The sequence below is a fragment of the Neovison vison genome, chromosome 1 (assembly GCF_020171115.1).
Source record: "Neovison vison isolate M4711 chromosome 1, ASM_NN_V1, whole genome shotgun sequence".
Lineage (NCBI taxonomy): Eukaryota > Metazoa > Chordata > Mammalia > Carnivora > Mustelidae > Neogale > Neogale vison.
Window position 1 is genome coordinate 305,235,563 of NC_058091.1, and position 13,734 is coordinate 305,249,296.

Below are 13,734 nucleotides of genomic sequence, written 5' to 3' on the forward strand. Positions count from 1 at the left end.
GGGCGACAGGGCCCGGTTCAGGGCGTCCCCGAGGCCTCCAGAGGTTCGGCGCCCCCGGCCCTCAGCTCCCCGCCGCGCCCTCGCGCCGCCGCCCCTAGCCGGCCCGGGCACCGCAGCGAGTCCCACCCCGCGCGGCCTCGGGAGCCGCGGAGGCGGCGGCGGCCCCGCGGCCTGTGCGTGCGCAGCGCCCCCCGCGGCCGCGCCGAGCGCAGGCGGCGGCGGAGGAAAGGAGGGCGCCGCCCGCCCGGCCGGCCCGGCCCCTCCCCAGCCCGCCGCCCGCCCGCCCGCCCCCGGGGCCGCCGGCGGTGTCCGCGCCTCCGCGCCCGCCCCTGATTTCCTCCGCACGGCGGCGGCGGCGGCGGCGGCGCCTCGTGCGCGCGGTTATTTATTTATTTCCGGGCCCCAGAGCGCTTATAATGGAGCCGCTGTCAGCAGAACCTTCTGCTGCCGCCGCCGCCGCCGCTGTCCCTCCTCTTTTTTTTCCCGGCAGATCTTTGTTGTGTGGGAGGGCAGCAGGGATGGACTTGAGCTTGCGGAGCTCCTGCTAGAGCAGCCGCGCTTGGAGAGGGCGCCGCAGCCGCGAGGAGGAGCCGTCGCCGCCGCCCCGAGGCCCCGCCGGACGCGGCCTCCGTCCGCCCGCGCCCCCGCTCGGCCCACTCGCCCCGCGCCTCCCGGCAGAGTCCCCTCGCGGCGGCAGATGTGTGTGGGGTCAGCCCACGGCGGGGACTATGGTGAAATTCCCGGCGCTCACGCACTACTGGCCCCTGATCCGGTTCCTGGTGCCCCTGGGCATCACCAACATAGCCATCGACTTCGGGGAGCAGGTAAGCCCCGGCCGCGCCCCTCGCCCGGCCCGGGCAGTTCCGCCCTGAACCCCGCGCCCTGCGCCCCGCGCCGGGCTCGCTCTGCCTTGGCCTTAGACACCCGGGCGCCAGGGGATGAAAGCCGCGGGGAGTCACCTGCTCCGAGTCCCTTTTTATCCGGGAACATTTCGTTGGGCTTGCAGCTTGTCAAGGATGACTTTTCCAGCACTCCATCTCCCCCTCCCCCCAGTTATTCAGCAGACTTTTCCAGCTCTCTCTGGAAAATGTTAAAAGACCAGAGGGTTTAGAGCTTCACCTATAGAAGGGTTTTTAGTGCACAGCAGGAGTATTATGTAATTTGTTATTATGTAAACGTCAGGTCTGTAAGTAGAATGTAGTTGCTAATAGCTCAAGTGCTTGGTTTTTATTTACGCGGTGTTGGTGGTGTTGGTGATGGCGATGATGGGGAGATTTTGTATTAGAACGTGTCCGAGTTCATTTACCAGGTACTTCTAATTTTCTTCTTTCTTTTCTTTTCTTTCTTTTTTTTTTTTGCCCAGGTATGGATTAAGGGTACCCAAATGTGTCCTGATAAGCCAACCGTTGACCATCTCTAACTTGGGGTTTCTCTCTCCCCCACACCTTTTTTTCCCCTTTTGGACCACTAAAGCAGGGGAGTGCATTTTTGTTTGTTGCCTTCTCGTCCTTGTTTCTTTTTCATGTCTCCCCCCCCCCCGCCCCGTTTCTCTCCATGTGGCGTCATTGCAAATCCCCGGCGCTGCAGACTCTCCCAACAGTGGGGCACTGGTACTCTGCACTTTGCCTGTGGGAACCTTTTTCGCAGAGCCTCCAGCGGGAGGCAGCTGCGTTTGAAGGCCAGGGAGAGAGGATGGGGGTGGGAGGCAGTGGCTTGCCTCCTGTCAAGGAGGCAGGTGTGGGGACTGGCCCCAGCGAGTGATGAGCCTCACTCCGGTATTGTACTATCTTATTTCTTTGACTTGAAGTCGAGAGACTTCAAGGAATATATGTATAAAAAAATGCACCTGGTGTACTTTTTGTTTTTTAAAATACCCCCTTTCAGAAGGGGGTCAGTTTGACTGCTCTGTCGGATGAGTATCTGCTTGGATTTGTCTCTCTGTACTCAGAACTTTTGCTTGATTCAACTCTGTAAGCTCACTAATGCTTGGCCCCCATTGTAAGCTACTTGTACTTCAAATTTTCTGGCCCAGAAATGTTCACAAAATGGTATAGTGTCTAAAGACCTTTGCCTGGTAAGCAAACTAATTTCCTCCGGTGAACTATTATATTTTTTCTGTTGCCACTTTGCTCCCTAGGGTCTCCCCAGGGCATCTCTGCTGCTCTGCCTCCCTTCTGCCCACCTTCTCTTCTCTCATAGCACTGGGGACTTCAGGTGTTTTGTATAATCTGTGGAAAGGTTCTAGGACTGAATTTACTACACTGCCCTGCACATTTTAGATTTTAGATGAGTCCAGTGCTGTAAACTCACCTGCACCTTCTACTATTTAAGGCTTATTTTCTTGGAGTGATCCCAAAGGTCAGAAAGCCGGAGCTGTTCACCTGATCCCTTCTCCCTGAGCTGTTATAGTGTGTGTGTGTGTGTGTGAGAGAGAGAGAGAGAGAGAGAGAGAGAGAGAAACAGAGACAGTGAGCGCGTATGTGAGAGCAAGAGAGGGAGGGAATAAGAGAAAGAAAATTATATGGGATAACTGGTGGAGGTGAGAGTATTCTTTGTCGTAATTAAATGACCTGAAACATACCATACTACTGCCTCACATTTGCCTTGATTTAGTGCCAGGCAGATATAACTAAGCATTTGATTTTAGTGTAAGGGAAAAGATCTCCTGAGGTCCCAAAAGGGAGACTAGACATAAGAAACAGTCACACATTCGGTTTATCTTAGTGAGTCTAATAATGCAGACGCATCCTTAAAATGTTGCTAACCTGATTATCAAAGCCGACATACGTAAAGTATTGGAAGAGTTGTCTCTTTGCACAAATGTTTTATCAGCAAGTGTTGTCTGAGGCCCTTATCCCTTAAGTGCCGGTGTGTTTATGAGGTTACAGGCTGCCTGTTGTGGAGATAGTCTGTCAGAGTAGGTGTGGGGGAGGGAATGATAGGTTTCCAAAAACCTTCTTTTGCCATCTGGTATCAGATGATAATTGTTTTGCAAAATTGTACAAGGGTAGAGGAACAGAACTTACGTTTTCTTAAGCTGAAGGAGAAAAACTACTGTAGGAAGTGAAGAGTGACCCAGTCACCTGTGGGTAAGAATAGAAGTGCATTTTACCCCAACCGCCTTAAAACACAACAGAGAGGAGGAAAATGAACCTATCTGCAAAAGTGGTCTGCATTAGACTTCAGAAAATACTTTGCTCTTGATGTGGGTTTTTAATCATGTTCTAGACAGATGGATGCATGTAGATCTCCACCATTCTTTCAGAGTGTGCAGGTGTGTTATACCTTGCCATGAGTGAACAAGACTTCATATTTCAAAAATTGACTCATCCTCCAGTAGAGGGGTAACAGAGGAGTACAGGGGTCAAAGGTCAAAGCAGCCCTTGGGTCACAAGTCCTAGAGATGAACAAGACATGCAAAATTAAAAAAATAAAACATCTCATTAGCTGTTAAGTCTCTGACTTGTCAAGAACAAAAGATAATATAAGATGAGGGGTTTTTTTATGGTTATAAACGTCTCAGTTTGCTGTTTCTGTAAACAAAATGTGGATAGAACTTTTAAAATGGAAATCCAGCTATATGCAGGATTCCACTGAAATTTGAATAAACAGCACATATGTGATTGTGTAAAGGTATTACATATTCATAAATTATCTCAGAGCTGTCGGTGCGTGTGGGGGAGGGGCTGGCTAGCAAGAAGCCTGCAGTGATTCATCCAAAGCCTCCTGATGTATGAACATTCGGTTGTAGATAGATTTCCCTATAATTTTATGGCTCAGTCAGGGAGGAAACCCAAATATTATGGAGTGTTCTAACAAGGTTAGCAAAACCTGTTATCACATTTTAAATTTTGGTGGTGGCAGTAATTTTGGAGGGTTGTGAGGGAGGGGTACATCCTACATGGGGGAGAAAAGCTGCTTGACCTAGAATAACCTGCTTTTTAATAGTAAATGAAAACACCCTAAGGAAACAATGAGAATCAGTCCATTATCGCAGAAAGTAAAATCGTGTTTGTAGAACCTTGTGGGTGCTTAGTACACTTTATGATAATCTAGAATTATCATTTTATCTCTATTTTTTACAGATTGAAAAGCAAAACTATTAGTTGTTTCCATTTACTGACTAGTTGGTATGTGCTTCTAGCACATGGTACAAAGTGTGGAAAGACTGAGAGGTTTGGGGCAAGTAGAGTCACTTGTCCAAGATCACGCAGGTATTATGGGGAGGAGCCAAAACTCAAGCCCACATCTGCCTGGCCCTTGGCCTTCCTGCTCCCCACCTCCTCCAGGCAGCCCCCCCCCGCTGCTGAAATCTGCCCGGGAGTTGTTAGACATTTAGGAATAAGTTTCTGGCTTTTCTGGTTCCCAGCCTGGGCTTAAACTTAATCTTAGCAGTCAAATTTTGAATTTCATGGTGTAAGACAGTCATAAAAAGGGTTCTGAGGAACAAAGGGATTGTGACCAAGAGGTTCACAGGAGAAGAACCAAACTATACAGATAATTCATATTGATAAATCAACAGTGTATCTTATTTTGCCTTTGGTTAGAAGGGAGGAAGATAAGAAGCAGTGGCTACTTCACAATAAAATTATTTAGAAATTATTTAGTCTTTATCACTAGAGCACTGCAGATTGCTAAGATAGATTTTGAACAATGTATTTTTTAAAAGTATCTGCACATGTCCCTGTTGTCACCATGTTCAAAGGACTTTTATTTCTATTTAAAACTAAACTTGGTACAAAGTCCTGGAATTCCTTAAAAGCCAAATTCACCAAATTATGTAGAATAAATCAGTGAACTTTGTTTCAGGGTACTTAATGGCACCTAAAATGTTAAATACAACTTCATTATGAAGACTTCAAAGGAGTAAAGAAGTTTGAAATTGTTCTCTAAACTTGAGAAGAAATGTGTTCTGCCCAGTGTCTGGTAATTCCCTTTGCCACACCAAGATGATAACTGTGGGTATTTCTGATTGCCCTAGATGATTCACTGAATCTGGTTGGGTCCAGTATGATAATTCATAATAATTCAAAGACCCAAAGTTTTTATGTGTGAATGAAGAGCTTTGTATAGGGATTGTTAGAATTGTAGAGTAAGTTGCATAATGGGAACGTTAAGTCCTTTCTAACTTAGGGAACCTAGCATTAGGCTTTCACAATATAAGGGTCTCAAATTACTAATACCACAAAATGGAAAAAGAGAAAGGCCCAGGAAAAATAGTTTAATAAATGTCTTTTTTGTCTACTAAGTAGGGAAATACATCCCCCCACCCTCTCCAGACCAGGAGGTAAAAGAATGAAAAAGGGTGTGTGTCTGACTTTGGCCATTGCTGGGAAGGGACTCTTTATCCGAGATCTGTAAGTGAGGGAAGAGACCCCCCAGGCAGAGCTTGCCTTAAGTAATAATAAAACTGCCCATTGTATGTTCCACTTTGCAAAGTACCTAGAGACAGAAATGGCAATCTCAAGCCAAGTTTCCAAGCAACTGTGGGGGAGGGAGGGATTTTTTTCCCTTCAGTCTATTCTATGTTAATGGAATAGATTTCAAAATGCCATTCATTGTTTTCTAATTATAAAAATACTAAATGCTAACTGTCGAAAGTTTGGTTAAGTTTTTCAAAATGGAGGGAAAAAGTAAAAATACCTCTGATTCCACTCTAAAGAAAAGAACTCCTTTAACATTTTGAATATCTCCTGCCAAGTTTTTTTCATCATAATTGAGATATGTGTATGTTTCGCGGAACCCAGAGGCATTTTTCCCATATCACTTACAAGTATTTAAGTATGCTTTTAAATAGCAGCATAGTATTTGATTATACAAGTATGCTGTAATTCCCTTTGCTGTGTATGTTTCCCTATTGTTTATTTTTTTGTCTGTTCTTTTATTACTTATCAAGTACCTACTTTTTTTTGCAGTGGTGTTTGTTTATTTTTTATTACTTTTTATTATTGAAGAACTGTTGACATACAATGTTATATTAGTTTCACATGTACAATGTAGTGATCTGACAATTCTGTACCTTACACAGTGCTCACCGTGATGAATGTGGTCCCCATTCGTTACCATACAAGGTTATTGCAGTGTTATTGACTATATTTCCTAGTCTGTGCTTTCTATCTCCATGACTTATTTATTCTCTAACTGGAAGTCTGTACTTCCTAGTCCCCTTCAACTGCTTCTTCCCCAATTTGTTTAAATGCTGAGGTTTCTTGTTTCTTGCCGTATAAAGTTTTAGTGAGCATCTTTGTGTAATAAGTAGATAACGTGTTTTTCTGACTGCCTTGAGCTTTATGCCTGGCGTAATTGGGTACCTATTTCAGTTTCTGGTTCATACATAGAAAATGAGGTCACTCTTCCCTGGCAGTCCATATTTAGTCAAGGACACTGTGACCGTCTTAGCCAACTGATACTCTGTCCCCCTTGGTGTTTCCCAGTTCTCTCTGGATGTGAATCTACATTTAAAGTCCCATTCCTTCGATGCACTTAGGTAAGTGGATTACTTCTAGACCACAGAGGCTTAATCCTGCAGCAGGTTTCTCCATTTCTTTATTTCTTGACTGATTTGATGACTAGCCTAACTACTACTTTGTCAGAATCCTTCTTCCCAAGCGTATCCTTCAAAACATAATCAACATCTTCAAATATCAAGACAGTACCTAGATCTCTCTCTAGGGATCCATCACATTCTTTGAAAGCAGTGAGTCCCGAGTAACACAGTTCCTGGCACCATCTCCCTTCTCAGCTGTGATGAGCTCAGTGTGTGTTAGGGCTCAGTAATGTGGTCTCCGAGGCTCCTTACTCTCCCTTGTCCGACGTGGGGCAGGGTATGCTGGGATGGAAGGATGAGAGATGCCACACATTCTTCTTTAATGTCCTAGGTGAGTTGGAGTAAAGAAACCTTGTGAAACTCATACCAGAGTGACTTGGCTGATGCTTACATTTTAGAAAAGTCAATCTGGTATTTTCTTCTCACCTGTAACTCTGTGAGTTGCTGTGGAGATGCAATAAAAAAAAGGAAAACCCTGTTTTTCTGCAGCATTATTTGGATGTGAGCTGCCTGCATGAGTGCATTTTATTTTTTTTTTTGATATCTGAAGCTTACCCCTTAAAATATAAATCATTAGTTTTCTTTTTCTTTCTTTAGTACGAAAGTTATCATTGCTGGAAATACGTATCACACATCTGTCTACCTTATTAGATAAATATGGTACTCAGGACGTCACGGAATATTTTTTTTTTAAAGATTTTATTTATTTGACAGAGATCACAAGTAGGCAGAGAGGCAGGCAGAGAGAGTGGAAGGGAAGCAGGCTCCCTGCTGAGCAGACAGCCCGATATGGGTCTTGATCCCAGGACCCTGGGATCATAACCCGAGCCGAAGGCAAAGGCTTTAACCCACTGAGCCACCCAGGCGTCCCACGAAATATTTTTTGATGTCTTGTAGATCCCTGTTGTGCTGGGCCGTCGGGGGGTAGCTGCTGACAGGTGATAGTCAAAACATTTGAAGATTTTGGCACTAACCAAGACAACAACATAATGAAATAATAAAAATAGCTGATACATGATGAGTACCTTTTAATTTCTTGCTTCGGATCTGTGCTGGGCCTAAGAAACTGACATTTAGCGAGATTTTCATGAAACATGAAGAATAAATCATTTTGGAGGCCTCCTTTGGGAAAAAGCACATATCCTTTAGGACACTTGCTTTCCTGCCCTGTGCTGATTTTGTGTCTGTTCTGGAGGCATTCTAGAGTCAGTGTCAAGCCAGTGACCTTTGAACAAGGGAAGCGTTGCCATATTTGACGTGGCCCTGCTCTTGCTGCTTAGGTCCTGGTAAAGGAAACACACATGAACCACTTTTGCAAATGGAGGGACACCGATGTGTCAGTGTGTGTAATTGCACAGGGTCATTTATGATCACACACCCCAGAAAGCCGTAAGGCTGTGCCAGCTGTTCTGAGATAGTTGTCTTCTGGCTGGGGCCACCCCCTGCCTCCCCTTTTCCAGATGCCCTTGTCACCGACGAGGGAAGCACTCCATCTGCAAAGGTGAACACAGAGTCACAGTAGAGGTAAATTGGCAGACTTCACAGCAAGCCATATAGACTCGGGGATTCTTGTTTTGTCTCGTGATTTCCATGGTTGGAGATCATTCAGCTGCTGTTCCAGCCAGGTACCACTCAGGGCGCCGAGGACCAAAGAGCTTGAAATGACAAAGAGGTCAGTTGTCTTGGTCAGCTACCAGACCTCTGCATCACTGCTCTGCGCTGCTCCTATGCCATCGTTTTCAAAGTCCATCCTGGGAGGGGAGACGACTCGGTTATTTGTCAGGGCCCCGGGGGGGTAATTTCTCCCCCAGACAAGGAGTTATCAGAAACCACCTGCACATCTGGTTCAGGAAATGTCCTGGGGTCCCAGGACCGACGGACAAGGTTTGTTTTATAGTTGGGAGAGTATCTTTTGGTGTAAGTTAGCTCACAGGTCCTTGCTGGGTTTTGCATTTTTTATGGTATTTTGAGATCATTAGATGGGTCGGGCTGTCGAAGAGTCCAGCACCTTTGGCAGTGGTAGAAGATTGCCTTTCTGTCAGACGGGGCAGTCGCACAGCTTCCTGACGCGGAGACCTCACTGTCCCCAGCCTCAGGGTGGAGGAGGGGCTCTGTGTGTCTCCTTATTGGGGAGCACAGGGAGGCCCGAGGCCCCTGTGCCCGCCTGGGAACGCAGGCTCGCCAGCACACTTCCTGCGCCTCCGCCTGGATGGAGACCGCGGCGGGCAGGGGGCCCTCTGACTCTGACTCTGACTCTGACTCCGACCCGAGGCTGGGAGGAAACTGAGAGCAGGTGGGAATCCTTGGATAAGCAGTTACAACGTGACTGGAAAGGAGAGGCTGAGGCCCCCGGCACACTAGGGGGAATGAAATGGCTGAAGGGCAGAATGTCTGCCGGCAGGTCGATGAGACTGTACCTAGGGAACCGGGCGAGCCAACAAGAGGAAGGGCCCACAGTTGGCCTCGTGGCTGTGATTTCCTAGGATATGAGAAGTAAAGGTAGCTTATTTTGTGAGAGACCCAAAGAGGACTGGTTTGGGTCCAGAAGCTTCGAGGTTCAGCATTGACGGCCGTGAGAGCAGGTCACTTCAGGCTACTGTCCTAACTAAGTGATAATGAGTCCACGTGGAGAAGCTTTTCAGAATCCCTGCTCAGTTTCTTAAAAATATAACATTAAGTCTGGGGAACTAGCTCAGCCTCTGACTGCTCTTTTCCAATTTACCATCTGGCTTCCATGGGCCCGTTCTGTTTTCAGAGCTGCCTTGAAGACGATAAGAACTTGGTATGCTCCCGAATGCTGTGCCGTAAGCCATCCGGAGATCTGCTGGCCACTGGGCCGTGCATTTTAATAGCGAGGAGTAGCAGTGTGGGGAATCTAGAGCAGCAGATTGAAAAAAAGAAAAAGTTGTCTCAGATCCGAGTGCTTTTAAACGGCCTGGCAGGAAATACTCTGTGGCTGGGACAAGGCGGTCTCCCACCCTGTGTGGCCTGAATTTGACATTTTATAAAGACAGACTGGGCCGAGAGTAACAAATACCCGTACTTAATGAGAAAGAGGTAACTCTCACCTCTTCGTGAGTCTAGCTGAGCACAGTGGAGAAGCAACCAGAAAGGCCCCTGGCAGCCAGGCTCTGAAATGAGGGAGTCAAAATGCATCTTCTCGGCCCCAGAGATCACATTTGAATGTGGTTCCCCGGTGCACTCTTGGAGCCATTGTTTCTCTTGAAAATGGGTCACGGTGCTTCTCCCCTCCCTCTTCAGCTGCATCCTTGCATCACCTGGAGCCTGCCGGTCGTCGGGATGTGTCTGCTAACCCACGCAGAGGGACATGCCTTCAGGTATTAAGCCACCCGGGCTACACACCTGTGGGGCTGTGTACCAGATTAGGGCAGCTTCCCTGGCCTGGGCAGACCATCCCATGTGTTTATCAGACTTCCCCGAAACAAACCAGTGTTTCAGCAGCAAAGAGGAAGGAGCTCGGGCTCACTCCAGGGACAGCGGTGACCCACCGAAGCGCCCGAGGCAGACGGGCAGAAAAGCAACAGTGGTGAGCTGCAGAACCATCTCTGTGTCTCTAGAATTCTCATTTACTCAATTTCTTTAGGGCTAATGTGACTTCTTGCCAGGGGTCCTGGCAAGCCTGTTTTTCATTCCTTTTAAAAAAAGAAAAAATCGAGGTATAATTTACATACAGTAAATTACATCCAGTGAAATGTACAGGTCTTCATTTCAGTGCAATGTGCAGGTCCATGAGTTTTGACAAGTGACAAGTGTGTATCAGTGTGGCCCACACCCCGACCAAGATACGGAGCATTTCCCTCGGCCCAGAAGATTCCCTGGTCCCCCAGAGGCAAGCGCCATCCTGACTGCTGTAGCAGGCATTATTAATTACTCACACAAAGTGACACACGTGCCTTTGGTCCCAGACAACTGAGTTGGGGACCACTAAGAATTCCTCAAGTGTGCGGCACCTGGTGACCTCCCTTCTTGCAAACTTTGGCTTGCTACCTAGATTTCAGTGGGTTCTACCTAGGTGGAGAATTTGGCTCTCTGAATCAAATAACTTGTTTCCTTGTATCGTCCGGTGTTCTTAATTCTTCTGATGGTAAATATCCTTCAATAATAGGAACGGCTGATCCTTCTGATGTTCAGGCATGATGAACATTAAAGTCTGATTTAAAAGCTAAAGTCATGAAACAAAATGTGGTAGCCACATTCAGTGGATTATTCCTCATCCTTAGCAAGGGATGGAATCGTGATGTATACCAGCACATAGGAGAGCGTTGAAGACACCCTAAGACATGAAAAAAGCAAGACACAAAAGGACAACTAGGGTCCGATTCCATTTACGTGAGGTGCCTAGAATGGAAAGTGGTATAGGGGTGGCCAGGGTTTGGGGCGGGGGTGGGAGAGTTAGTGCTTAATAGGTATGGTTTCAGTTTGGGATGACAGATGGCGATGGATCCTGGGAATGGACACTGGCGAAGGTTGCACAGTAATGTGAATGTACTTAATGCCCCTGGAGTGTATACCTAAAAATGGTAAAAATGATATTTTTTATGTTATATTTTATCAAAATAAAAAAAAGTTTTAATTAACCTCAAAAGCTGCTGGAAAAGCCTGTGGCTTTCAAAGAGGATTTGTCGTCTCCAAAAAACAACATGTATTAATTTTCTTCTAGTTATAATGTTCATTTTCACTCTAGAGGGGAGGAAAATCAATAAATTTTTGAAGAAACTAAGAATCCTGTGCAAACCGAGCAGCCAGAAGTAATGGCTGTAGCTTATTAGACCACGTGTTCTTCCTGCTTCCTTTGGGGGGGGGGCACGTATTTTAAGACAAAATTGTAACCTCTTTCCTTTTTTTTTTTTTTTAATTTTATTTATTTATTTGACAGACAGAGATCACAAGCAGGCAGAGAGGCAGGCAGAGAGAGAGGAAGGGAAGCAGGCTCCCCACTGAGCAGAGAGCCCGATGCGGGACTCCATCCCAGGACCCTGGGATCATGACCTGAGCCGAAGGCAGAGGCTTAACCCACTGAGCCACCCAGGCGCCCCACCTCTTTCCTTTTCATATCATAGGCAGTTTCCTGTTAAGTATTCATCTAACACATGATGATTAATAGCTTCCTCGCATTCTCTCACATAGATACGCCGTAATGTGTTCCCTTGGGGTCCGATGTTCAAGTTGGTTCTTTTCGTTCTATTATTAATCATGGTTGGCAACTTTTTCTGGTACAGGAATCTGTGCACACGTCGAATTATTTCCTCGCATTAATACTAGAAATACTCTCATGCGTGTGCCCTCCTTTCCAGGCTTCTGCTGCGTGGCACACCACGCTCCTGCAGAAGGTTCTGGTTTGCCCCGGCAGGTGCCAGGCATCAAAGTGTCTGGCGCCCTGGCCTCTGGCGGGCAGTCCCTGCCTAGATGCTGTCTCAGGGCCCAGTGACTCCCACCACCTGGAAGCTCCACGCGAGTTCTCGCGAAGCCACGTGGTGCCAGCTCCTTCAGACGATTTCTTTTATTAAAAACATTTTGTTTAATGCTGCCAGATCGGTTTTTCACGATGCAACGCTTTTAAACTGTTCAGGACTTTCATTCCTGACAGCGGGCAGGTTTTGGACCAAATCCCTACTCTGCAGGGGGTTAGACAGAAGCGCAGAGAGGGAAAGGATTGTGTCAGCTTAACTTGCGTACGTTTGGGGAAATACCTGTTCCAGCAGCTTTCCAGGCAGAGAGAAGTGCTTTTTTTTTTTTTTTTTTTTAGATTTATTTATTTGAGAAAGAGAGAGAGAGAGAAAATACATGGGGGGAGGAGCAGAAGGAGACAGAGAGTCGCAAGGACACTCTGTTCTAAGCAGGGAGCCCCAAAGTGGGGCTTAATCCCCTGAGATCATGACCTGAGCCAACATCAAGAGTCAGACGCTTAACCGACTGAGCCACCGAGGCACCCCAAAAAGTGCGTCCAGTGATGCTCAAGCAGTGTGCTTCCTGAAACTTCCCAGGAGAACACCTGGGAGAGGAGAAAAGCTTACCTTTCTAGGTGCCAGCCAGGCCCTGCCCGTGAGGCACCAGGCATGCACCGTGGGGGGTCACCTTCCCACTTCAGACTTGAATGGACTGAATGAAGAGCTGTGCCCTTTGTCATTCAACCCCCAGGGGAGCAGCCCTTCTCCCGGGCCTGTCAGCTCCTGCTTACTGTCTCAGAGGAGATTTGTGTCCACTGTGTTCTAGGGAAATGCAGGGCAAGTGATATTTAGGGGACCCAGAAGAGAAAGTGTTCTCTCTTTCCTACCACCCTGACTTTGGCTTCCCCTATTTAACGTAGTCTCCAGGCTATTTCAGAGCAGGAGAGCAGAGAGAGAAGTGGGAAATGGCTCCCACTTGTACAGAGGGGCACTGAGTTCCTGTGTCTCCTCGTTTCCTCCATACTCGGTCAGCACACGGTGCCACAAGCCGACCTCAGCAAGGCTGAGAGGAGGGACCCCCACTCCTGACAGGACCCCTGGATTTGACCTCTATCCCTGTACCCACCGGCTCTATGACCTAGAGCAAAAACCTTGACCTCCGTGGGCATCAGCCTTCCCAGTCGTCAACAGGGAGAAAGGGTTTGCATACCTTCTTTCGGAGGTGTAGACCAAACAGAGACTGGACACAAAAGTGCTTTGAAAAGTACGCAGCGCTTCAGGTGTGTGAGGGAGCGCTGCTAAGACTCAGAGCCCGGAATGCTGCTGCTACAGATGTTTATTTTTACAGCCTTGACTAGCTGACTTTTCCTGATACCGATTCAGTGACTTGCAGTAGGGGAATTTCTTAACCCAGAGCCAGCTGGGTTCAGGCAGGCAGAAGCATGCTGAAGGCCGATGCTGGAAACACTTGGATTTTACAGCATGTGTGCCAGCAATGTTGTTGTCATTGTTGTTGCTGTTTTCCCACTTTGTGGAAAAGACACTTAATGCTGGATTTTCTCGGCAGTTTTTTTTTTTTAAGTCAAATTACTAGGATTTAGATAACATGTGCTTTTTGAAATGATAGGTTACACATTCTTTGAATTACAGGCTGCTGTTTGTCACAGACTTGGAGGAGGGGGGCTGGAGGTTCCCACTGAATCCCTTCTCTAATTCACACCTGCAAGTGGGACCAGGCCTTTCTCAGTTCAGTTGACAGTTGTGGCAGTGGCCCACCAA

At 47.1% G+C, this 13,734-nt stretch overlaps 1 protein-coding gene across 1 annotated transcript in view; it reads left to right on the forward strand.

Moving 5' to 3' along the window:
* Nucleotides 1-681: 681 nt before the first annotated feature.
* ANKH (ANKH inorganic pyrophosphate transport regulator) overlaps nucleotides 682-13,734 on the forward strand; it is a 128,599-nt gene continuing 115,546 nt past the window's right edge. The window contains exon 1 of the mRNA XM_044233696.1: nucleotides 682-824. Within this exon, the coding sequence (XP_044089631.1) occupies nucleotides 729-824 (96 nt within the window). The 5' untranslated portion in view covers nucleotides 682-728. The remainder of the gene's footprint in view (nucleotides 825-13,734) is intronic.